Source organism: Pangasianodon hypophthalmus, chromosome 8 (assembly GCF_027358585.1).
Source record: "Pangasianodon hypophthalmus isolate fPanHyp1 chromosome 8, fPanHyp1.pri, whole genome shotgun sequence".
In the NCBI taxonomy this organism is placed as follows: Eukaryota; Metazoa; Chordata; class Actinopteri; order Siluriformes; family Pangasiidae; genus Pangasianodon; species Pangasianodon hypophthalmus.
This window is the reverse complement of record NC_069717.1, coordinates 2,173,650-2,200,304: the sequence shown is the minus strand read 5'-3', so window position 1 is coordinate 2,200,304 and position 26,655 is coordinate 2,173,650. Positions and strand designations below refer to the sequence as shown.

Genomic DNA, 26,655 nt, shown 5'->3' with positions numbered 1-26,655 from the left:
TTTAGATGTTGAATGTAGAATCGCTTTCAAAAAATAGATTCCAGTCAGAATCATGTGTTTGGAAACTTTTATTTAATCAGGGAATCATGACCCTTCTTTCCCCTGATTGGCTGGAAGTTAGTAGTCCATATCATGTGTGTTTTTTTCTCCCGTTTACAGTGTGAAGTTTCCCTTTAAGTTGATAGAATGTGAGGAGAAACTTCAACAAATATCATTAAAAAAATTTTTTGAAGTAAAAGTTCCGGACTGCACCTTTAATATCTACAAATACTTTATTGCTTGAAAGTGATCATTCAGGGCTCCTGAGTGGCGCAACAAAAAACGTTCGCCTTGTTGTCAGGAGATCGTGAGTTCAGATCCTGATGCACAACTGCCCGTTCTCTCTGGATGGGAGGGGCATACTCTGTCTCACCTGTCAATCACAGAGACACTAGCCAATCAGCAGGGCTTGTGAGCTCATGTATGTGGAAGAGGGTTGATAGCGCACAGTGTGACGAAGCATGAGTAGCAGTCTGAAAAGATGTGGTTGGCTGACTTCACGTGTCTCAGAGGAAGCACGTGTTAGCCTCAGAGAGCTGGCGAGGAAGTTTTTAAGTTAGCGCTTTATCCTGGTCAGCGTTCCGGTGAATCCAGAGCCTATTCCGGGAACGTTGAGGTGCGAGGGTGGAATACATCCCGGATGGGACTACAGTCCATCGCAGGGTCGAACGTGATGCAGTCATATTTATAATGCGTAAGAATCTGCTGGCAAACATTGTTTTGTTTTGTTTGTTTTAATATGGGGCGTGGCTTTGTGTACATGAACAGGAGTGGAAGGTGGAGTCAAGCAGCAAGTAAAAAAAAAAAAAAAAAAAACTTGCAATGTTTTTGTACTTCCGCTTGCAACCGCTAGGGCTCCTGGTTATACACCTATTGCCCCTTTTAAGGCGCGTGCTCTTAACTGCCCCGGAGGAGAATGAAGGAGGGCCGGCGGCGCGAGATCATGTGAGAGTCCACGCGCTGAAAAGTAGGTTAGTTAGTGAGAGACAGATAGAGTGAAAGAAAGAGAGAGAGAGAGAGAGAGAGAGAAAGAGAGAGAGAGAAAGAGAGAGAGAGGAAGAAAAACCACTCACACACACACACACTCACACACACACAGAGAGAGAGAGAGAGAGAGAGAGAGAGAGAGAGAGACCGCAGGGGGAAACAAGTAACGCTCCGGAGGATTCAAACGGAAATGAACTCCAGCCTTTGATCGCTTGTTTGTCTTGTGCGGCGCGCGCGCGCGGCTCTCCGGTCAACTTCATGCGGTTTAGTTGTTTTAACGGTTTTAACGGTTTTAACGGCTCTGAGCTGAGCTTTTGCGAATTTCATCCCATTCCTCCCTCCATCGCTGTTCAAATGTCCTGGAGTTTACATCAGTATTATTTCCAGATAATATAAAAGAAAAAAAATCAGCATGAGAGGTGAGTTGAGCTGTTCTCTTTCTGAAGACATTTTAGTTCTTTTTCTTGAAGATTTTCTACATTCAGTTTGCTCTGAGACACAGAGAACGCGTTTGCTGGAAATGGTGGAATATTTTGCGTTGTGATGATGATGATGATGATGATGATTATTATTAATAATAATATTTTTAATGCACGCTATTCCCTGCAGAGCCGAAGGGAAGTTTTGACAGCCATGAAAGTGACGTTGAACTCAGTGTTTACTTGGCCAGTAAGCGAATTCGGCTTCAATCCTAATCGTCTCCATACTCCCTTTCTAAGTGCACTACAAATACTCTGTTTCTGCACCCTACCTAGTTCACTTACCGTCTGGTACATAGTGAATTGGGATACGGCTTTAGTTATGTAACTCGAGGGGAACTAGCGTGATTAAAATATGTCTTAAAAATGTCTCCTAACTTCATTTTACACAATAGGTTGTAAACACTGGGGTTTATTTGATGAAATTTGATCCTAGTTGGTGTTTGTTGTTCCCTAAAAACTGCTGTCATTTAAAGGTTCATCTGTTAGCTAGCTTAGTTCAGAAATTTAGCACTGCTAACAATGTGACTGTTTTGACTTAATGGCCACTTGTTTCTTTATTAAAGACGGATATTTAGAGGCTTGTTGAAAGTGTGTCAGTTTGCAAGGCTGTGTGTGTGTGTGTGTGTGTGTGTGTGTGTGGCACAACATGGCGGCAGTAGTGAAGTGAAGTGAAGTGAAGTGTGTCACTAGCTGCTCCATTGACCCACTTCTGTCTGGGAGGATTAACCTCACTGAGGAAAAACTGAGCAAATCGATAAAACAACAGCACCCTGTTATCCACTGCTCTGTCTATTCTGAGTACAAAAGCTGCTGTGCTGAAAGTGACAAAGCCTCATTGTGGATGGATGTTTCAAAAAAAGAAAAAAAAAAAAAAAAGAAAGAAAAGTTTGGCACAGAAAAGAAGTCGGTCGGAAGAAACAGCGGCCTCTGTGGCGGAAGTGTGTCATTACAACCGACAGGAAGGCAGGGGTCACAGAGTCCACCTCAGTGAGGTGATTTCCCCCAGCTAGCATACATGCTAGTCAGGGGGGTGTTAAGCCGGATTTACCCTGTGGGATTTTCAGCCTTGATTTTGCAGTCACAGATTGAAATCGACTCAGTCAGTGCCACCGCAAAACTGCAAAAGAGATTGCCGATGACAAAGTTCTCGCAGTGTCTGAAATTTCTGATTAAAATCTCATAAGTGTGAGCGCTGCTAGAAAAATCCACCACAGGATGAAACCAAACTCACAGAACACCAACAAATACAGTTAGAAATGCAAATGAATCACATTAGTTAATATACATTTACAAGCCAACATGCCTGGGCCCCTTGTACAATGAGTCGTAAAGCTATCATGCATGTTAATAAATGTCCTTAATACCTCAAGCTCACTTGGACATTCCAAGGTTTCGTCTTTTCCTGAATCACAAACGACTCCAAACTTGTCATCTTTTTCTTTCAAAGCATGTTTTCACCCGGCTGATTTTCTACAGAGGGCTTGACTGTGTTCATATTTCGAGCCTGGATTGCGCTGATTGATGATGTAAGCAGAATGTAGTCATTTTCTCTAATCACAGGTCTATCGTTAGAGGATCTTCAGCGTATAATCTGACATCGAAAACACACTTCATCTCACAGTTTGTTACAGAATTTCGCCAAGATTTTATTGGCATCATGTCGAACAGTGTGACAAATAACAATCTTAAATTTATGTCCGGCGGAATCCCTTGAGCCGATCGTTTGGATTTGTCGCTTTACAGTGTCATACTTAATTTGCACAGAACTTCAATTTATTCAGTTCAGTTTTATTTGTATAGTGCTTTTAACAATGGACATAGTCACAAAGCAGCTTTACAGGAATAAATACATTTAAATGAAATCAAAATAAATTGTTCTTGTGTGAATTTATTCACAGTGAGGAAATCTGAATTGAAATGTCGCTTGCTGTCGCACACAAACATCGTGACTCTGTGTCATGCACGTATATAGAAAGTGAACCGTCATGTCACTTGCTAGCATGAACAGAGGGCATGAAAGCAAACTTCAGACACAACACATGTCTTGGCTGAGTTGCCACACACTCCTCTCCATGTCGAAGTACTGCACTTTTATTCAAGGACATGAAACTGTAGCCGCACTGAACTGTGCTCACATTTTTTTTTAATGAAATTCACAAAAGATTTGGAGGCTTTTTTCAGTGGATACTTTTCAGTAGCAGCCTTGAGGAGTTTGTGTAACTGTTCATCACAGTGAGAATCGTAATCTTTGAAAGTCGTTGTTGTCATTTCCAGCACAAAGTCTCCATCTCTCCGCGAACATTTCATTTTCTGATAACGGTTTTCAGTTGTTTTATCAGTCAGTAGCTGAGCACCAACGATGCTGCTGCTAATTTATTTAGAGCCTTTTCTAAAACCATGGATATTTTTTCAAAGTTAATAACAAAAGCAATACAACTTGAGACAAATGTAAACCAAACCTTGATATTTATTAAATATTAAAGCCTTGCTATACGACTCAGTGGTTAAGGATCTGGGCTTAAACCGTATGCTCATCACAAATCACTCTGGATAAAAGTCAAATGAAACGAATAAATGTAAACTTAAGTATTAAAGGCTAGATGAAATCTTTTTCAACATTCCTGTGTCTTTTCCCGTTGAAACTCTGAATACAGAAAACAACAACAACAAAAAAACATCTGTAATGCTTAATTAATTTACATAATTAAACAAGCTTCGCATTTAGAAACAATTCTTGGTCACGCACATTTCTTTCCGAGACGATTGCGGATTAAACAGCAAATACGTTAAAATAATTTTTTTACATTATGTTTTTTTTTTGTCTTGTTCCTGTATAAATCATTTCTTTTTGTAATATATTTTACAGACTTTTTTAATGTGACTTTGCTGGATTGCAGGCACTTTTTAAAATATTGCGATTGACTTGATTTTTTCTAGAAATGTCCACAGTATCATTGTTTTTTTGTTGTTGTTGTTGTTGTTGTTGTTTTTTGCAGTATTGCTCATCATAAACAAATGATTTGCAGTGCATTATGGGAATACAAACCGCCTCTTCCCAATGCATGCATATTGTTAATGTGACATGTTAAAACGGATTTATCTAGCATTTATTTATTTATTTGTTGGTTTAGAAAAGTCTGACATTCAGCAAATCTATCTATATATCTATCTGTCTGTCTGTCTGTCTGTCTATCTATCGATCTATCGTTTGGTTAGAAAAGCCTGACATTCTCATTTGAAAATAAACTATGCGGTGTTTGGAAACAAATTAATTATTTTTTGCTTGTTTATTTTACTTATATATTTATTTATTTGTTGTTTAGAAAAGTTCAGTCAGTGTTTGGGACTGAGCTGATAATTGTGCATCTTATTCATTTATTTATTTCCTTATTTATTTATTGTTTTTTGTTTAGAAAAGCCTGACATTTCAGTATGAAAATAAACTAGACAGTGTTTTGGAATTGATCTGATTATTGTACATCAACTTTCTTCTTTCTCTATCTATCTATCTATCTATCTATCTATCTATCTATCTATCTGTCTATCTATCTAGTTGTAGAGGTAGGAAGTTAGGAAGTTAAGAAACGGCAGTCGTTTCAGTGTGAAATGAACGAGGCAGTGTGTGTTTGAGACTGAGCTGATAATTGGACGTCAGCGTGTTCTTATAGCCGTATTCTTCGTGATTGAGTGGTTTGGTCTTGAGCTGTGTTCAGTGTGTAATTGGACTAAAGCACTCTGCTCCTTCGTCTCTTTTACAAACACACGCTTAAGGACAAAGGGCTCGACTTAAAGATCCGGGCCCGTGTGTTAATGTTTTATGAGTGAGTACAACGTGGACTGATACGGACTCGTCCTCGGCTGCTGTTCTTGCTCTGTGGTTGTTGATATCAGTGAGGAGATGTGTGTGTGTGTGTGTGTGTGTGTGTGTGTGTGTGGGGTGATAAATTTGCTGTGTGATTAAAAATGAACATTTTTTTTCAAGCGTCACAGTTGAAGACTTCTGAGAGTATCAGTTATACAAACCGCAAGAACTGTTTAAAGTTGTAGAAATATCTCACATACATGAAACAAACCGTCTCACTTAAAAACAATGTGTCGATTGTAAAGTCATTATCGCACATTTCCTTCTCGAAGTGCGCCGTAATACTGTCACACCAGTAATACCTGTGTAGCGACCCGGAGTAACGCTTCACATGGCCATATTTAGCTTTTTGTTGACATGAAAACTGAAAAGTGAAGCTTCTCTGGAAGTCAGATTTCTATTTCTGCCACTTTGAAAATTTTTTTCCAAAATAACTCAGTAAGTAAAATGAAACTAGAGAAAATATGGTGCTATAATATTTAATACTGTAACATGTTAAAATAAATATATGCTGTTATGGACTAATGTGTGTGAACGAGAGGTTTAAACGTTTGTAGAGAAAAGTTTTATTCAGACATTTTTTTAACCCAAGGTTTCCCAACAAGGGTTCATATTAAATTACATAAAATTACATTTTATTTTATTAGAATTGTATTAAAAATATAGATTTTAAAAGTTGTACTACTACTACTACTACTACTACTAATAATAATAATAATAATACAAAAATAGTAAAGATGTTAATATATTTCACAAATAACTAAGAAGTGCTTTAAGAAAAAAGTTTTGCCTTTTTTTTTTTAAACAAAAGTTTTACTTAATGTTAACCTGCTTAAAGTCTTAAGGCATACTCAAAGCAAACAATACAAGCCTGTGAACCCCATTTGAACCTTTTCCATCTGACACTAATTTTCAGTTTTCCGAATCATTCAGCTTAGCTAATTTTACTCTCATCATTCTTAAACTGGATGCTAAATGGAGTTTTAGAAGCTACAGGATTCATTGTGTGCAGATTCAAAACACACATTTAACCACCTTCACATATTATTAAATATAGATAATAAATAGAAAAACTAAAATCTTGTCCAAAAGTCATTTTTTTAATACACTTGAAACGAGCAAGAAGCAAAACGCAACCATTAAAGATGTATTAGTGAAGCTCTTTTTTTCTTTTCAGCTCGTGGCGACTAATTAAACACCAGCACACATCCGGAGCTTTAATTCAGTCCTGTTACTTATACTGACGAGCCGTTTCATCCCCGTGTGCATATTTAATGAGAAGCAGCGGTGTCATTCCACCGTCTTACTTTACCAGCTCCGGTACTGCTACAGGTTTAATCAGTCACATGCTAAAATATGTATACGACAATCTTATGGATTAAATACCATCACTTTATTTAATCAAATGCACTTTCTTTAATCAAACTTAGTTAGGTTGCTAACAACTAGATAACTGGATAACTGGATTAGTCCTCAGTCACTTCCAGTTATAAGGCATTATATAGTCTCTTTTGTGTAGTATGTAGTGTTTTCTTCGTTCATTTTGAAGAAGAATTTGGGGGACACAAGGTCATTGCTTAGCAGGTGAAGCTGTAACAAGGAAAATTGGGATTTAAAAAAATCAATTATCCAAAAAACTATTTTAAAAAAAAATTACGAGACAGAAAACGCAGACTCTGAAACAAGTGTTCATGAACTACAAAACTAGCATGAATTAGATTCAACTTTAAGGCTAGTATTTTTTTTACATATCACGGCAAATAACCCAACATTTTGAATCAAACATCACAGTTTTACAATCATTCCTGCTAAATAGTCCTGATAAACTGTTCTATCTTTTCTGCCAGCTTGTAAAACCATCCCGCTAATCATTCAGAGCTTAGAAATATATAGAAATAGAGATATAGAAATAGATGTATAGCTAGCAGAGCTAGCTAGATGATGTTAGAGAATATGCCCAGGTGTAGCGAGTTATTTTTAGGGGGAAAATGTTATGCTAGCTAGCTAGCTAGCGGAATGTGTCACTGCAGCTCGTCACACGCTGCTCCTATCGTTTATCCTCACTTAGTGTACATGGTGTACAGATCTCAGCTCCTCGGCATTACGATGCTTTAGCTCTTTATACTCTGACGTAAAAACACAGTGATGGTAAATAAGACCTTTGGATTTCTGCCAGACTCGTTAACATGCCTGTTTTTTTTTTTTTTTAAAGAAAGAACTGGATGTTTAGCACTGACACACTGATTACATGCAGAGCGAGAGAGAGAGAGAGAGAGAGAGAGAGAGAGGCGAGGAGATAAGGAGCGTAAGATTACTTACAGCTTCTCTCCTGATAAACACAAACCCTAATAAATCTCGCCTTAATTAGCTCTCGGCGGTGAAGACAGCCGGGCCGAACGCACCAAATCAAATTCGTTTTTCCTCCCGTGATTGTGACTAAACAAAGACTGACGCAGATTCAACGTGAGCGCTTTATTGAAAGCTCAGTGGAGAGATTTACATCCAAATCTTTATCCCTGACCAAGTAAATAAGAGTGTACTAAAGTTCAAATGCCTTTCAAACTATTGCTGTTAAATTGGAAGGATTTTTTTATTTTATTGTGCTGAACATGCAAATATTTAATATTTATATTCATTTAATTACGTCTGTGGGAGTTTTCACACTCGGCCAGAATATTTAACTCCACACCTAGGACCTAGGATTGTTTGGGGGCGGGGCTTATATTCGCTTTTTCATTTGCGTTCACACTGAATTCCTTCTGAACCGTGGCTCGAATTCATTACGTCACGTTAATCGTAAACTTAAAAATGTAGATTTTGTGTTGTAGATTTTGTGTTGTTGTTGGTATTTAGTTCCATTTTTGTATTTCTACATGCAAAATCCACCAGTTTCCTCCCCCACAAGTCTCCTACACAGTTAGACCAAATCTAAAATGGCTTCCTATTCAGTATAAATGCTTCCTACACAGGATATAAAACATAACAGCTTTGTAGTGTTTATGTAGTGCACTATTATGCATCACTATTTAGTTTAATAGTGTAGTGTACAGTTTATTTATGTAGTGCCACACAAATGCAAGACTCAAATGTGTCTATTTTGTCCATTTTATACCGTACTTGGCTAGCTAGCCAAAATATATATAAATGCCCCTAAACAAATTTAGCTGACTAGCTAATGTGGGAGAACATGCCCCGAAAAAATGTTTTTAGACAAACATGAGAAGACGTCTTCTAAAAAAAAAAAATCCTAACTGTAGCTCATTTTACAGAATTTGCCAAACAAAGCTAGCTAACTTTTCAACTTTCTTTTCAACAGCTTCTCCTTCATTGCTGGTATTTAGCTCCATTTCTGCTTGTGAAAATCCACCAGCTCTTCCTCACAGGAATCTTTTGCTTTCTGCTGAGATACGTAGGCCAAATCCAAAATGGTTTTCTGTTCACTATATGTGCTCCATACATAGGATAATAACACACAATAGCTTTGTAATCCCTCTGTATCGCAGTTTATAAGACTCAAAATACATGTTTGTTCGGGAAAGCACTTGGACTTTTCTTTTTTCCCTAAACACAGTTAATGTTTATTTTTACTTTTTATAGTCATGTGCCATAAATAACATGCAGGTTTCTTTGTACATCATGAAATGCCAGTGCTTGAAGTGGGCCAGTTCTCACAGGAATGCTTTTTGTTCTTTTGGGTAGCAGATTTATCTTTTTTTTTGTGTGTGTGTGTGTGTGTGTGTGTGTACCAGCATGTTGCATAAGCCTAGCAGAATCAAATCTAACTCTACCTAGACTATTCAGGTATATTTTGGGAAGTTTGCAGCATACAGAAAGTGTGATTCTGCGATTTCAGTGGCGTTTACGACGTTGGATTGGATTGAAACGCTTATTAAAATGAAAGAGTAATTGCCATGTGTGTGTAGAAAACACCCTTCAGAAACACTTCAGAAACAGTGTGTAATTTGGCCTGAATGGAGCTTCAGAACATGCAGTCACAACACACACCACAGCGCACAGCGATCAGGTGGCACTTCAAACCAAAAATCATGGATATTTTTAAATATTTGGATGGTTAATAATATTTTTTTTAGTTTTTTAGTTTTTTAGTCTGTGTCTTCTAACATAACATAAGAGCACAGTATTCTACACTCAGTATTCTGCCTTATAATAAAACAGTAATTTTAGTATAAACAGTATAAAAAAAAACTAATAAAACAGTAAAATAAAATTAAATTGACTGCTTGTGTAGTAAATATAAACTTGTGAATTTTTTTCTTTTACAGCTAAACTGAATTCTTTTACTTCTAAAGCCAAACACACTATGATTAAACCCTAAAATCTCTGAGAAACTGTTTATATAACATGAAAAATATGAAGAAAAGTGCATGCAGAACACAACGTATTATTATTATTATTATTATTATTATTATTACATGATCATTTGTGCAAAGCAATGCACTGTTTTGGAGATGCAGGACATTTTTTTTCCTGTTTTCTTTACAACTATTGGTCCAAATGCATGTTGTTTGCTAGGTGGATTTTACAGAGCCCAAGCTGTCATTAGAGCGTGTATAAAATCAGATATTTCCATAATATCCCCCGAAATGTGAAAATAAAAAGATGAAATGGTTTACAGCAAACTGTCTCTTCTGCTAGAGTACGTTACAGTATTGGTGTTTGTCATGTCATAGTTTCAAAATTACATAACCGTGTGCTTAAACCGGTAACACCAGAGTGCCAAAAATAGCAGTACCAGCACTTTTTTTCCAAGCACTGAGCAATGTGAGTCGTTAAACCAAATGGTTTAGACAGGAGGAAACAGTTTCAACAGATTAACAACAACAACAAAAAAATCTTAAACATGAATAATGACAGCTCTAACAGAGTGAGTGTTCTGGTGAAAGTCGACCGAGGCCTGGTTATAACATCACAGCTCGTCTCAGCCATGGAGCTGTAACTTAAAAATAGATTTACGAGCGAGCTCCGAGTTCATATTCCTGACGTGCTGCCACAAGTCATGAGCTAGCGTGAGTTATTAGGACTTTTTAAGAACATGCTGGAAAGAGACAGGGCCTTATCGTTGGTGGAGTTGTTGTTGTTGTTGAGGTGGACGATATGGCGTTTATCGTGATAATTGATTGCGATATCAATAATATCTTCTAAAAGCACAGAGTATAACATCAGTACTTGTACAACATCACAGGTTTATATTAATGCGCTCCTTCCAATACGTTCTCGTTTCTATAGTAACAGCTCATTCACAGGGTGGATGCTGCACGTGAACAGATTTTAAAAACGTGTGTAATCTTTGACACGGTGACGTTTTCATTAAGGAGACGTTTACTTAACATTTCTGGAAGGAGTCTCCAGTGTCAGCGCTTTGTAACAGTCAGAGGTAAAGCTGGAACTTTAAGTCTTCCGACATCTTCAGGACAGAGGAGTTTACGCTTCCTTGCGGTTTCTTTCTTTGTGATAACGTGACAATTTATTTATTTTTTTGTCTTATTATCTTCAAGAGAGAGAAATAAAGAGAGGCTGGTGAGGAAACGACTGTTTATAGCTGCTATAACGTAAGTGAGAACAGGAACTTGTTTCATAGACATTCCGCAATATTAAACGTAGCTATATTGTAATTGTTGGGAAACTGCTGTGGTGTAAGAGGAGTAAAACACTTCAGGATGTGCTCTTACAGGAAAATAATCAACTTTGGAGTGGGAATAGAACCTCCGCTTCATCACATCACCCCTGTTGATTATTTTTCTATAACAGCATGACACGGAGTGTTTTATTCCTGAGTTAACACACTTTCAGGTGTCATGATTTAATGGCCATTCTTAGGATTGGTGAGTGGTGTTTCGGCTGAATGACAAACAAACCGTGTCATGAACGAAATCATGACTAAAAAAAACTACTTTTTTCTCCGATGTTTACAACCAATTTAAAAATTGAAAACAGATAGGAATGTCGTTGAACACCTCTCGCTTGGTTCAGTAGGAAAAGTGTCAGTAGAGCAGCTTCTCCGTATCCCGACCAATCAGAGGCTAATTGTCTCCAAAAGCACCCATTCAGAGAGAAGGGGTGGGACAAAACAGGGAGAAACTCATCCCTACGGTTGCTATGGTGACCGTCCCCTCTCTCGAATGATTGCGTTATGTGGAACGTGGCCAGCTAGTGGTTATATAACAGCAGGAAGGAGGATAGAAAGCAAAATAAGAAGCGAGGAGAACATTTGACATCACCGGGACTTGTTTTTAATATCTCCACTACATCGCTTTTTTTTTTTTTGCTATATTAAGAGCGCTACCTTTTGTACACACGTATGCTTCGTGTTATGAATCACAATTTCTCGTTGTGTTAATAGCGTTCGAGTGTTTGTCCAGTGACCCCCGGATATTCAGCATCCCATCCCCATCCCCACATCACAATAAACTAGGCCTTATCTAACAGCTTGCGTCATCACACACAAACCTATTAAGATCTAAACAACCCCACACACACACACACACACACACACACACACACACACACACAGTTTATCAGGACGAGTCTGTGTCGCTCAGCTCTGCTGTAACATTGTCTCTCTCATGGCTTCCAGAAAGTCCAGTGAAGGAAACTTTATAACGTCCCTGGTCCTGATGAGCTGCTCTCGCGGGACAGAGAGGACTTCACCGTTTAGATAAGCAGCAGAACTGAAAATCAGCACGTCTCTGGAATGTCGGGGGGGTTTTTAAGACGTCGCCTTGGGCTTTATCTTTGCATGCGATGGCTTACTGTTCCTTTTTTAATTCAGATTATATTTCCAGGAACACACTCACTTCACCACGCCGCAACAAAGACTCTCTTCATTCTCACCTGATTAGATTCTAGGGATTAAAACCCATTAAACAGATACAACTATTAACATCTGAACGTTTAGTCGTTAACAGTTTCTTCTTTGCTTTCTCAGTATAATTTATTTTATTCTCCTCCAAATTTAGGCCAAATCCCCAAAATATTCTCCCTACACAGGGCATAATGCATGATAACTTTTCAGTCCTTAAGAAGTGCACTATTTAGTGAACAGAATGCTCCCACAAAAAACCCACACAAACCTGAAATACTCTTTTTGTACATTTAGCATGTCCTTGAATTGGGTCGGTACTCACCATTACGCAGTACCAGAACTTTTGTGTAGGTTTTTTTTTTTTTTTTTTAAACCCTCTTAGGAGGTACTCCTCTTTACCCATAACTACTCAAGGAACACATTGTGAAATATGAGAGATGTTTGTATGATACCAAACCTCTATTAACGTTTGAATCCCCAGCTGAATTTCCTAAACAGACCCATATGACAACTGACCTAAGGGGCGTGGCTTAATATTTTAATCAGCCCGTATGATTGACACTCGAGAATCTGTGGTTTTCAACCTTACATGCATCAACTTGCCCGTTTCTCGAATTGGCACAGCAGCGACTCACGAATACGTTATTTTTGTAAAAGCTTTGTGGGTGGGACAAACAACAACAGCCTTGTGACAACAGCCAGGTTAAAGTGAAGCTTTATACATCTGTTACCCAATATTAGCCCCGCCCACTTTAGTTTGAAAGGGAACAAGTGAACTGTAGTGAGAAAGGGATTTGACTCTGAATCGTCTCGACTGCAGGAAGTGAATCAAACACGCTGTGTGTTTTGGGTTGCAGTGTGTTTTTGGGTTTTTTTGTTTGTTTTTTTTGGGAGATCCGAGCTCGGATTCGGCCCGATAGTAATCGGCGGGTTCTGATCCTTCTCCAAGTGAAACATGATTTAGTTTGTTGCTGGTGAGAAGAGTTTTATGAGGATCTGCAGCAAAGTGACATGAAAAGGACTGATCACTTTTATCACTGCGGTAAAATTAATTTCATTTTCAGTACTCGTCTTTTCAGCTCTAATGATGTTTGGACGCACTGTGGAGCCAGAACGAGGGTCCGTGTGATGACAGAGAAATAAAAGAGCTTCTCTCACCGCAGAACTAAATCCCTTCATTTTTAAAACACACACTGATCGATACGCATGCATGTGTTTCCTTTAAATGCATTTTATGGAATATTTGAATCATCGTGTTGAATAAGAGCAATGGATGCAAAATGGCTCAGTATGTGAGTGAAGAAATGAATTGTTATTGACTTTAAACTGCAGATAAAACTGGAACATTAAGTATAGCATTATATCTCTTCTGTAATGGAAATGCAGCGTGACGTGCAGAGAGGAACAAAATGAAAGAGATACGAGGACACAAGAGATCAAACTCTGGTACACACTGAGGTTTATGTGACCACAAACCTGATCTCTGACTCTGTTTGTGAGGAACTGTGTTGATCCTGTCTCTCTCTCTCTCTCTCTCTCTCTCTCTCTCTCTCTCTCTCTCTCTCTCTCTCTCTCTCAGCTCAAATCGAGGTGATCCCCTGTAAGATCTGTGGGGACAAATCATCAGGGATCCATTATGGAGTGATCACATGTGAAGGATGTAAGGTAATGAAAAAAAAAATAAATCAGCACCTCTCTCTGTCTCTCTCTCGTCTGTACTAAATGACGATGTCACTAATTTAAATACATTTCCTTGATCATGTGCTGCTTTGAAACAATAATATTATATTTATAAAAATCTGGACTTGATTGAATTTCATTAGTGCTGTAAGAACGAATTTCACCATAAAGTACTAGTTACATTTTCATCATTTTTATATATTCAAAGGCAAAAATTCCTCCTTCTAATGTTTCTATTTTTTACTCACCTAGCACAAGTTTGTTTGTTTTTTTTAAAAAAAGTTTCCTAAATGTTTTTGGAGAAATAACCTGTTTGTTGCTTGATGTAGGGAACGGCTCTGAAGAAATCCCTGTCCTTTGTGAATCATTTCCAGTACTGTTGACGTGTTTTCAATAAAAACGCATTTGTCTATAAGCCTATATAATATTTTATTTTGTTATTTTGTGATTTAGTGCAGATACATATACACTGTGTCCTTGTGTGAAATTTAAAATATTTATTTTAAAAATATATATGTATTATTATTGACACCATATCAGCTTTTTATCATATTCCATTATAAAAGTCACACAGGTCCCAATTCCATTTATTACTTTATTTTTCTACATGTCGATTATGAGCCTACAGTATGATTCAATCCATAATCAAATTTTTTCTTTCCCTGCAGGGTTTTTTCCGGCGCAGTCAGCAGAATAACGCCATGTACTCGTGTTCTCGGCAGAGGAACTGTGTGATCGACCGGACGAACAGGAACCGGTGTCAGCACTGCCGGCTGCAGAAATGCCTGGCGCTCGGCATGAGCCGCGACGGTGAGACAAACTCTACTCGTCTATTTGTGTTGTATCATTTTCTATAACGGCAGCTGTGACAGTAGCGCAGCTGCAAATCACAGGTTTATATTAATACGTTATCGTTTCTATAGTAACAGCTCATTCACAGAGACTCGTATAGCAGGCGCTTCACTTTATAAATTACTTTATTAAAACATCATTGATAAGGTGAAGTTTTCTTGAAGTTTAACATTTATGGAAGGAGTGTCCAGTGTCAGCGCTTTGTAACAGTCAGAGATAAAGCTGTAATTTTTCCTACATCTTCAGGAGAGAGGAATTTATGCTTCTTTGTGGTTTTTGGCCATGACAGGATCTTATTCAATTTCACTGGGTGTTCAATTTCATGAACCTTTGATGCAACACACACACACACAATCAAGGACACGGAAATAAAAAAACAAATAAAAGAACTAACATTAAGAGAGAGAGAAACAGAGAGGATGGTGAGGGAACAACTATCTATAGTTGCTATAACGTAAGTGAGAATAGGACCAACATTAAACATAACTATAAATGGATAAAAGTATGACGTTCTTGAATCAATGCATAGGAACAAAACTCTTTTGGACGTGCTGTTACTGGAGAATGATCCACTGTGGGGTGATAACAGTAACTCCTCGTCACAGCACCCAGTCACTGATCATTTTCCTGTAACAGCACACTGTGTTTTATTCCTTACATCACTAGGACACTTTCATTACTAAGATCACAGTCATAAATCAACACACTTTATTAACACTTTTGAAAATTTAAAAGCAATGACCATTAAGAAGTCTTGACAGGATCTGTGTGCTGTAGTGTTTGTGGTGTTTATTAAAATGGCTCGAGGTTCTAGTAAGAGCATCAATTAAACATGAGGTATGAATAATAGAACATTAGTGTTGGGACAGTCTGTGAACATGAGTGATTAGGCAAGGCTGTGTCTCAAATCACACTGTGCACTATATTTAACTCCATATACTATGTACTTGAGAGGGTCCCTGGAGGACTAGTGGTTAGGCCTCGGCACTCTCATGGCCGCGGCACGGGTTCGATTCCCGGCCAGGGAACCGACCCCAGCCACTGGGGCTGCACATGACAGTGCACTTCTAGTAAAATTGGGGAGGGTTGCATCAGGAAGGGCATCCGGCGTAAAACCTGTGCCAGATCAAACATGCAGACAAACAGTCTGCTGTGGCGACCCCTAATGGGAGCAACCGAAAGAGCAACAACTGTGTACTGGAGAATGTAGAATATTAGGTGAACACATCATGCACTAAAAGACATTTTCTGACACCTCTCTCTCTCTCTCTCTCTCTCTCTCCCAGCGGTGAAGTTTGGCCGCATGTCTAAAAAGCAGCGGGACAGCCTGTACGCCGAGGTGCAGAAACATCAGCAGGGTCAGGAGTGCGTCAGCAGCGTCATGTCCTCCGGCGGAGTGGGGGAGGAATCCGGAGAGAACAGCCACGATGGACACACTCGAACCTGCAGCCGCAGCTCCAGCACAGCCCTCAGCGACCTCGACGACCTCGGAGGCCTGCTGTTTGACCTGCCCCTGACCCCGGAGGATGAGTACTGCGGCCTGGAGCTGCAGGGCAACAACAGGACGAGCGGAGAAGGGAGCAGCGGAGGGAGCAACTCATCCTCACACAGCTCCATGGAGTTAAAACACGAATGCCAGCTTCTTCATACGCACTCGCCGCTCAACGAGGGGTTCTCGCTGCTCGAGACAGGTCAGTCTCACAGCGCCACCGTCTCGTACAGCTCCCTCTGAACAACACATTCCTTACTCATGTGTCATAATAACAATAACCCTGAATAACCCTGAAGATGTCAGAAAACTTAAAGTTACAGCTTTACCTCTGACTGTTACAAAGCACTGACACTGGAGACTCCTTCCATAAAGGAAGCGCATCTATGCTGTTACTATAGAAACGATAACGTATTAGAATGAGAGCATTAATATAAACTTGTGATTTGCAGCTGCACGACTGTCAGAGCTGCTGTTATAGAAAATTAATCAACGCCTTCTGACCAATCACAATCCAGAATTCAACAGCGCTGTGATAAAAAATGAATTTGTGACTCACATAGAAAAATCTTTCAGGTCTTTTCCCAAATCTTAGCGTTGTGTAGCCCGGCTTAGCATCTTTACCACCTCTGTATCTACGAATGTGACTTTAGGCTGAATTATGGAGAAAAATCCAAAATTGGATTTGGGAATTTTTTACCTTACATTATTGTGTCAATTTTCTGACAATGTAGTTAGTGCTGTAGCTACGTCACATCCAAGATTTAAGAAATATTTTATCTAATTTGGTTCATTTCTGAGTGTTTCGTAGTTGTTCTGGAAAAGGCCTGATTGTAGGACAATGTGTTGTGGTATATTCATGTGTTTGTGTGTGTGTGTGTGTGTGTGTGTGTTATATGCAGAACGCATCGCTCAGAGTGTGGTGAAGTCACATGTAGAGACGAGTCAGTACAGCACAGAGGAACTGAAACGGCTTGCGTGGAACCTGTACACAGCCGAGGAGACTCGCACTTACCAGAACAAAGTACTCATCCCCTAAATTCTCACATAAATAAATCAATCAATCACTAAGAGCTCTGGCTTTATAACGTTTTAGCAACGTGGTTATAACTTCTCCTGAAACATAGACCCTCATACTGCAGTTTGACTGTTTTAGATTTATACACTAAGTATAAGACGTGACTCTAACACACACACACACACACACTCACACTCTGTGTTGGTTCCTGTACAGCCGATGGAGGTGATGTGGCAGCAGTGTGTGGTGCACCTCACTAACGCCATCCAGTACGTGGTGGAGTTCGCCAAGCGCATCTCCGGCTTCATGGAGCTGTGTCAGAACGACCAGATCATCCTGCTCAAAGCAGGTTAGAGAACACACACACACACACTCTCTCTCACACACACACACGCACACACACACACTTAAAAACAACCTTTCATCAGTGCTTCTGAGGCTGTAGGAGGTAAAATCAGCAGATATTTGAAATTTCAATTCCACAGGATTTATATATAGTAGATGTAGTAAAAGCTAAGCTAAATAGAAAGTTTCCAGAGAAACCGGACTTTTCTCTAGAAACATCTGTACCTTCATGTTTCTCTGGAATTGTTGTGTACTAAGCTTAACGTTTTCTACAGCTACTATCTGACCCGAAGTGCACTACACCTCCACAGTTACCTCCTGGATTCTTCTTCACATTTAATCCTGTACGAGTTCCTAATTTCATTTCCTGCCTTGAATTCTTTGGGCTTTTTGCAGAATGTTTCTTCTGAATGTTTGTGCATTTAAAGCAATTTGATTCGTTTGACATTTCCAAACACGTCGCAAACAAGCGGCTAGTTCACTCGGTGACTAAAGCCGAATAATCCTCTGCATTATTCATTGTTTGTGTTTGAACAGTTGTCTGTCTTGTTTTTTTTTTTTTTTTGTGCAGTGTTTATTGTTTGTGCTTTTCTTTATTCCAGTTTCACATTGAAATAAAACCACAACCCACTTGTGTTGTTCATCACGGAATCCACTATCGCTGTCATTTGAGAACACACATTTAAATATGTTCACACACAGACTTCAGTTTGGATCTGAATCCCTCCGTCTCTCCGCAGGATGTCTGAGCGTGTTGCTGATTCAGATGTGTCGAGCCTACAACCCCGCGAACCACACGCTGCTCTTCGACGGGAAGTTCGCGAGCGTTCAGCTCTTCAAAGCTCTCGGTACGTCTCATTTCTGTCATTATGCAACAGTTACGTTTTCACAGGGTGTGATTCAGGCACGCCAATACAGACGCCAACTGGCATGTAGTCTCCACTAATAACTCAATTGTCTTTTTTTTTCTCAAACCTGAATATCCTGTACGAGCTGGGTATAGATCCTGTATAATTAACCTGACTTGCATTGCTGCTGCTGGGTATCGGCTAATTGGTTTAATTACTACAGTGTATTTGATCAAAGTGCCAATTCCGGCAGCATCTTCATGTTCTGTGCGTTCTTGTGATGTTGTGTGGTGTTTGATGATCAGCCAGCCATCAGCTAGAGCTCGAGGGCCGCTGTGTGGTGGATTATGGGAACACATTTTTGATTTCTAAGCAGAGTTTTTTTTCCCCTCCTGCTTCACCCTGTAGGTTGTGATGACCTGGTGAACGCTGTGTTTGAACTCGCTAAATCGATGAGCCGCCTGCAGCTCACGGAAGAAGAAATGGCTCTGTTCAGCGCCGCCGTCCTTTTCTCCCCAGGTCCTACATCTTAATTCAATATCCAGAATTTCATTTGTATTACATCACCCTGATGTCATCACATATTGCACAAAAATCTACAGTACTTGCACACTATTGTTATTAGGGATGCATCGATAAAGTTGCCTGTATCAGCGTAATATCGTGCTCCTTTACAGAAGTAATGTTGTAATGTGACATAAGCCTAGAATACGTCGTTTCACTAATGAACAGCGATCAGGATTTATTTCACAATTAATGATCAAAGCAAAGCAGGCTACACACTGTGCTCCAAGAGGAGGAACTACAGCTTCTTCCAACAGTACGAGTAACCTGATCTTTCTGGTGTTTAATAAAGAGCACGAGGACGGCCGACCTGAGCGTGTAGAGCAGTATTGGCGAGCGTGTTCATAAAAAATGAACACGGTGCTGTGAATAGCGCACACGAATTTATTGGCAAGCGTGGAGCAGTGAAGCGAGTGTCTGTAACCGAGAATCTGTAACACGGGAGAGCACTTCACTTCTGCGAGCACTGAGTCTCTCTCTCACACACACACACACTCCCTTTACACTCACAGTGCAGCCTTGTTAATGACCACGCTCGCTGATACTGCTCTGCGCACTCACGTCAGCTGCAGTAACGCTCTCTGCTAAAGACACCGTTTAAACCATAACATCTTAAACATAAAACTCGTAAAGCTCATAAAGCTCATCGCTAGCAGCACACATCAGTGAAACGCCAACAGAGCTAAATAAAATGTTCCGTGACATCCTTGACTGCTTAATACTGATTAGGTTACTCGGTTAGGTATCCCTAATATATATCATTTCATATATATAGTTTTTAATCGTTTTCTTTTTTAGCTTTGTGGGGAACTACACACTTATTCTCATTGTTTTCGTATTCGTAACAGTTGAACAAGGCATGTTTCATGTTTGCACTGGAGCTAAGGTAGCTTGCTAATAAGTAGTGGAATCTCATAGCCACCATTTTAGCGTTCATCCAAACTGCACGTTCAAGACGTCACACATTTTCTGGCTCGGTAACTCCATTTCTACATAAAATACTTTTATAACATGTTACATAACGTACTACAAAAGCATGGAAAAAAACAGTCTTTGTCATAAGGATATGCAAAGCTTTACATATAAGTGTATTTTTATTTATTTATTTATTTTTAATTAATATTTTTTTTAATTTTGAATCACTAGTCAACAAAGCATGGATTGTAGAAGTGTGCAGTGTGCCAGGAATGGTCTAAACAATGAAATTAAGAAAATAAAACTGCACAGGATTAGAGAGAAGTGGAATATAAAGGCTATATTTCAACATGTAGGCAGAGAATCTACTGAATAATCATAACTAAGTAAAACACTCGTGTAAACGGCCGTCTCAGTGTATACGTGTAAATGTATATGGACGACATTGCAGGTGACCTTGACCTTGACGTAGAGATAAAAATTGTTGAACACTAGTGACTTTGTCGAGGTTACTGACGTGGGAGTCGAGGTCAGGAGATTTGTAAGAGTTAAATGTTTTATGGAGGTGTGTGTGCTTTATTTTATTTATTTATGTATTTTTTTTAAACAGATCGGACCTGGCTTACAGACAGACAGCAGGTTCAGAGGCTGCAGGGGAAAGTTTATCAGGCGCTGCAGCGCTGCCTGAACAGAGAGGGCGCCAACGAGCACAAACTCGACAAGGTGCGCACTAATTTTCCCGTCGTATTCGAGTGTGTACACTGCAGTTACGTCCTGCCTTCCTAGGGCTAAAATAAAAAAAGTGTTACAGTATATAACTAAAGATTTATTCAATTTTACATTATCATCAATATACTAAGACTATGAGTTGCACAAATGAACAAATCTTTTACATTCTCTTATCTTCAGATGCTGGCTAAGCTTCCTGCGATAAAGTCCATCTGCAGCCTCCACATCGACAAGCTGGAGTTTTTCCGCCTGCTCCACCCGGAAACAGCCTACAGCTTCCCGCCGCTGTATCGGGAGGTGTTCGGTAGCGAGAGCTTCTTCCCTGATTCCACCAAGGGCTAGACGACACCAGCGTGTCACTCAAACTGGTGCTCGAGAGTGAATGTTCGGGAGAGAGAGAGAGAGAGACGTAGGGATGAAACGAAGGACTGGTAGATGTGACGCGTCATTAACAGACCAGCAGCTCACTGACAATCCTGCACACAACACTTTTGGACTCCAAATCCCACAATACCTTTCTCTGAGCTCTTTACTTAACAGGTGATCGACGGGGCGGCCCGAGAGCGGCGCCGGTTTGTCGCGTCGTTTTAAACTGACAAGGAAAAAAAACAATCAGATCGAGAAAGTTCAGACAGATGGATATTTTGGTGCCAGAAAAATGGTGGCTAATTTGAGTTCACCTATGTACATCGAAATTATACTGACCTGTGTGACACTATGCAGAAGTTGTAGCTATGAAAACGATCCGTTCAATCAGAATGTTTCATTAAAACAATCCGTCAAAACGTTCTTGATTCTGGCTGAAGTTGCTTTGGCAAGTTGGTGACGAGAACAGGATTGACGTAAACAGCTGCCACGTTAACGTTGCCATGGTGATTACATACGTTATCACGCTGGTAACTACAAGAGCACTACTGCCATTAAATCGGGACAGCTAGTCACTTCGACTCAACAAATTTAATCATAATACGTTATTATTTTTTAAATTATGTTTACCAACGGTTAGCTAGCTAACTAAATCAGAAATCAAACTTAAGCATCATGCAGAATAATTCTGTGTTGTATTTTATTTTACAAGCTGTTCAGCACCCACGTTAAAAAATCTAGTTTAGAAAAATGAAACATTTTCGCTATTACGACAAAAAAAACACAGTAAAAGAACCCTGCAGGAAAGTTTTGGCACCTTTTCATCACTCTTAATGTGCATGTCACTTTCGATCCCCCTACAGCAGAGGAGGGCGTGGCCATGATCGCATCAGAACAGTTCGCACCGTACGGAGCGAGCGTGTAGGTTAGGATCGGAGCTTAAATCTCTGAGAGACTCTGTGGGAAATGACTGTACTTTTTTCACCAATTTTACTGAATGTAGTGGAAATGTAGCACAGCCTCGTGGACGAGACAGAATGTATTATTGTAGTTTCTGATCCTCTGCAGGGTTTAGCATTTTTACGATGCTAATCTGCTAATCTGCAGGCGTGTGAACGAGGCTGTGTGCACATCGGTTGAGGTCTTCATTCTGACCTTTTTTTATCTTTATTATTGTTAATATTATTAAAAAAAAAACTCTGCTCCATTTCTTTTTTTCCTGGAAATGCCACTCTAGAATGAAATACGTAGTATTTTATTTTGGTATTTTGATTTATCTGTAATCAAAATAGATGTTGTGTATATATAGTATTTGAAATTAGAATATATATATATTATATTAAGTATATATTGCACAGATACATGGAGAATGAACTGTTAAGCAAGAGCAGCGATGTGTGAAGCACAGTACCGTATTTTCCAAACTATAAGCGGACAATTTTACTAACACAGCCAAACAGCATCCACCTTATCATTACTATCGTTATTGTTTTGCTTTAGCCCATTTGTTAGTGTTTTATGGTGTTCATGGTACTCTAGCAAACAAACGAAAGTGTATAAAATGAATTATGAGGAGTTTTTATTTTGCATTTATAAAATATAAACTTGTGCTGCCTTTTCACTGCTTCCAGCAAAGCTTTCAATTTGTGCGACTAGACAGGAAGCGACTGTAATGCGTAAGTAACGTATCTCAGTCAAAAATACGAAAAGAGCGAATTATCAACCATTGCGTAATTTAAATTTATTTCAGAATTAATCAGATTTTAGTAACGTAGATGCTATAAGTCAAACCAGGTGATAATTTAGTGTTAATGGATTTGGTTGTGGCGTGTTAGCTAACTCATGTTAGACAGTTAAGCACAACTAGCTATACGTAAACTACATACTACTAAGTTACACATCATATGTTTGTCGAAACTATTTACATGAAGTGAATTAAAAAATTGTGTATTTAAAATTTTTTATTTAGGTTACACAATTTAATAGTTTAAAATTTGAACGCAATCCGACAGCCACTGGGGGCGAATTCAGACCATCGTATTCAGAGGTCGTGTGCAGTGAGAAGGCGGCAGGAATGAGAGGAAATAATACGGTACTACAGTAATGATGATGGAGCAGAAAAAATGAACTAGACTGAAGTTTCATTTTATAGATAAAATAAAAACACCTGTAACAGTAGTGTAACGTATATACTGATTTTTTCCTCCTCTAAGTCTGGAAAAATACAGTGGTATGAAGTGTAATGATAATAATAATAATAATAATAATAATAATAATAATAATAATAATATACATTCTGACTCAAGCTGAACGGCTGAGATGCTGCTTTCTTTTTTTCATTTTAAAAGCAGGTGAATGGCACTTACAGATCTTACACCTCCACAAATGTTGAAAGTTAGTGCACCCTCTCACCCTCAGGCTAGGTGATATCCGGGTTAGTGTTTGCGCTGTCTTTCTCTCATACACACACACACACACACACACACACCAGCTTTCTCCAGGTCTTTCCCCTCACACTGCTGTTCTCTCTACTCACTGGATTTTTTCCCTTGTTCAGTTATGAACTGGGAAGCTACTACCCACTATTGTTTAATGCACTCTGACTCTGAGTGTGTATTCGAGCAAACTGATGGATGAACGTTTTAATTTTGCACATACCGTATTTTACAGACTACAAAGTCCCACCAGGGTCAGACACGATACGAAATGCACGGAGACGAGCTGTATTAGCCCGACTTATAAGCTGCTTATTTTCTAATAAATATGGAGACGTTGTATTTCCAAGCTTATTATGCATTCACAACAGCAGATGGCGCTACAGTAAGGCTAAAGAGCCCAATTCAGTCTGTTTACTGCTCGTAGCCTAAATATGTTACAGAATGTGATCCTTCAGTTCAGTCTTATTGCTATCTAAAGACTTCTATTTTAATACAAATAAAAATGAAATTATCAGCTAACCTTTTATGGGAGAATGATGATGCTGTATAATATATATACGAAAACATTTACACACAGTTTTACTAAATGAGGCCCATTGAGTGCTGTCACTTTTCAGTATGTTATATAACCATGTCTTGGGGTGAACTCATTATATAAATCTAGCTCAGAACATTTTTTTTCCTCAGAAGCGAAATACGAAATGATCGGTCAGAAAAGCTGACTGTTTTCACCATCCTGGCCGTTGAGATTTGCTTCACGTGTCGTGTTGGAATATCGGTCTTCTCGACCTATAGTTACTGGTTTCCTTGTGGTTTTCTTAAAAAAAAAAAAAAAAGCTGGTTATAAAACAGTTCTCTGGGTGTTTACGACAGTGTCATAATGGGACTGTGCAATAGATATGGTGTAGATTCACTCTAGCACGAGTCAGTTAACGGGATAATTTGGTCTAAAATTAAACATACACAGTGTAAGTGGTATTAACAGATTCATCATGAGGTGAAGGAAAAAAATGACAGTGTGATTTATAAAATGATGCATTTAACAGTTTTTAGATTGTGTGTACATACTACTTCGTCTTGCTAGTACACACACACACACACACACACACACTCAGGGAGTTAGTTGGGCTCTGGGTCCCGTAAAGTCTTCTTCAGACACCTTTAACCCTGCAGAAGTCCTCGAACCTCCATCACTGTGTGTTAGTATCTGCTTTCCTGAATGTTAAGATTTCCCACAGAAGTGTCACTTTTTTCTTAAATTAAATAGGATCTTGTATAGTTATAAAATTAAATATAAAAATATAAAGATGGATTCTATTCTTTTTAATTTTTTTTGTGATTTCTCATGGCTGTTTTTTTTCCTGCAGTGTTTCACTTTCCTCATCCGTTTAGTGTCCTCATCGTCCATATGAATTGTAATTATATTTTTTAAAGAGTGTTTTTAAAACAGAAAATCTGACTCATGATCCTTCTGTTTTCTTTCTTTCTGGATTTATTGTTTAAAAAGATTACATAGATTTTAATAACTATAATTTATGACATGGATACAAGTATTAAAAAAAGACAGACATGATGTAGAGTTGTATTCTGGGGATACATGTGGATTAAAAGTGAAATAAATAAGTCTTTTTACATAGCATAGTGGTGTGTGTGGTTTATTTTCTTATTTTTTGTTAATTTTCACATTTAGAACTGCAGAATTATAGAATTATTTATAATCCTATATTTAGAAAATGTACTAAAATATTTCAGAATTTTAATTACTGATATATATTTTTCTTGTACAGTATATTTTTTTAGGATAAAGAACATTATGAACAACCAAGTTACGTTACATAAATCATAATACAACATGTAAGATTTGCTGCCTCCCTGTGGTCAATATCTGAACTGCAGCTATCAGGATTTGTTAGTATAAATATCACGTCTGTGCCACTGCTTGCACTGGACAGTAGTGTCATTTCTGAGCGATATGCATCAGTAGCAGTGACTAAAAAAACCTAACTGAGTGAAATGATAATACATTGATATGAAGGTAAATTGTGAGCATCGTCAGTGCTATTATAGCACCTACTCATACAGTATATGCAGTTATGTATATGTTCAATTTATTGTCTTTCCAACACCCAAGGCTGCTTTATAAAGTGTAATGTTTATTAAAAAAATAAATAAATAAATAAAATAAAAAATACACCTTTAAGGAGTAGAAAAAGAAGAAGAATATTGTGTAAAGAAAAAAGTTCTTCATGCTGACAAGTAACAGATAAAATTATTGTTTTAAATATTCAGCTTTATTCAGCTTTTTAATAAAGCTGCTTAAATTTTTTTTTTTTTTTTTTTTTTTAATTTTGGCAAATCATTATCCACGTGTAAGTTGTAAATGTACAGTGAGAAAAAGAGTTTGTAAAGTTGCTCATATCTGCCAGACATTTAGGATGCTCTAAATGCACAGTATAACAGATTTATAATCCCTTTATTCATCTGCTAATGTCACCAAAGGTAAAAAGTCAATGGGCTTTATTTATAAATTTTTTAGAAAATGATGTGTAAATGTTTTTTTCCCGATAAAACAGATTTATTTTGTACTCACGTGAGTATGTTATTGAATGCCAAATCAACCGTAAAAGTGCAAAGCGCATGCACATTACAAAACTCCATAAAAGGTAAAGCTCACAGAGAGCTGAAGGTGCAAAATGAGAACAAAAATGCAGAAAGAAAAGGAGTTTCTCAGAGGTAGAATTAGGAGTTGTACTGACTCATTTATACAATCAGAAGCCAACAAATCGAGGTCCACATTCATGAATTTCCTTATATGTAAATTTATACAAACTCAGGAGCAAAACGTAAAGGTAGGATCCGAACTAACTGGATTTTCATAAACATCAGATTTCTTTCATGTTGTAACCTCCTCCAACAGGATTTTTAGCTAGATGCTACTCTTTGTCCCTGATCTAATGAATTAGCCTGAGAATATTTTTGATAGAGGCTACAAGGTACTTTTGTAAGTTGCTCTGGATAACAGTGTCTGCTAAATTGTGTAAATGTAAAACTCCTACAACTGACTTACTAATAGATTTAATCCAAATTTGTATCCAGCTTGATACGCTTGAAAAATAAAGGCCCACTGTTTGGGAATAACACGAGAAATAGAGCTTTTATTATAATTTATAAAAAAGTCTCTCAAGGAGCTTTACATAAGAGGATATAGACATGTATAA

The 26,655-nt window shown here is 38.4% G+C and overlaps 1 protein-coding gene across 1 annotated transcript; it reads left to right on the top strand.

The window, feature by feature from the left end:
* The first annotated feature begins 943 nt into the window (after window positions 1-943).
* On the top strand, window positions 944-25,073 carry rorca (RAR-related orphan receptor C a). Its single transcript, XM_026928146.3, has 10 exons — window positions 944-1,445; window positions 13,773-13,858; window positions 14,542-14,683; window positions 16,012-16,416; window positions 17,117-17,238; window positions 17,449-17,581; window positions 18,318-18,425; window positions 18,834-18,944; window positions 20,515-20,627; window positions 20,814-25,073. The coding sequence occupies exons 1-10, from the start codon at window positions 1,439-1,441 to the stop codon at window positions 20,973-20,975; spliced, it is 1,389 nt and encodes a 462-aa protein (XP_026783947.2). The 5' UTR covers window positions 944-1,438; the 3' UTR covers window positions 20,976-25,073.
* The last annotated feature ends 1,582 nt before the right edge of the window (window positions 25,074-26,655 follow it).

Bases quoted from the DNA above. Each gene is read 5' to 3' on its own strand.
- rorca (XM_026928146.3), top strand. The intron at 16,417-17,116 runs GTCAGTCTCACA...TGTTATATGCAG, and splicing joins GTTCTCGCTGCTCGAGACAG to AACGCATCGCTCAGAGTGTG. The intron at 17,239-17,448 runs GTACTCATCCCC...GTTCCTGTACAG, and splicing joins CTCGCACTTACCAGAACAAA to CCGATGGAGGTGATGTGGCA.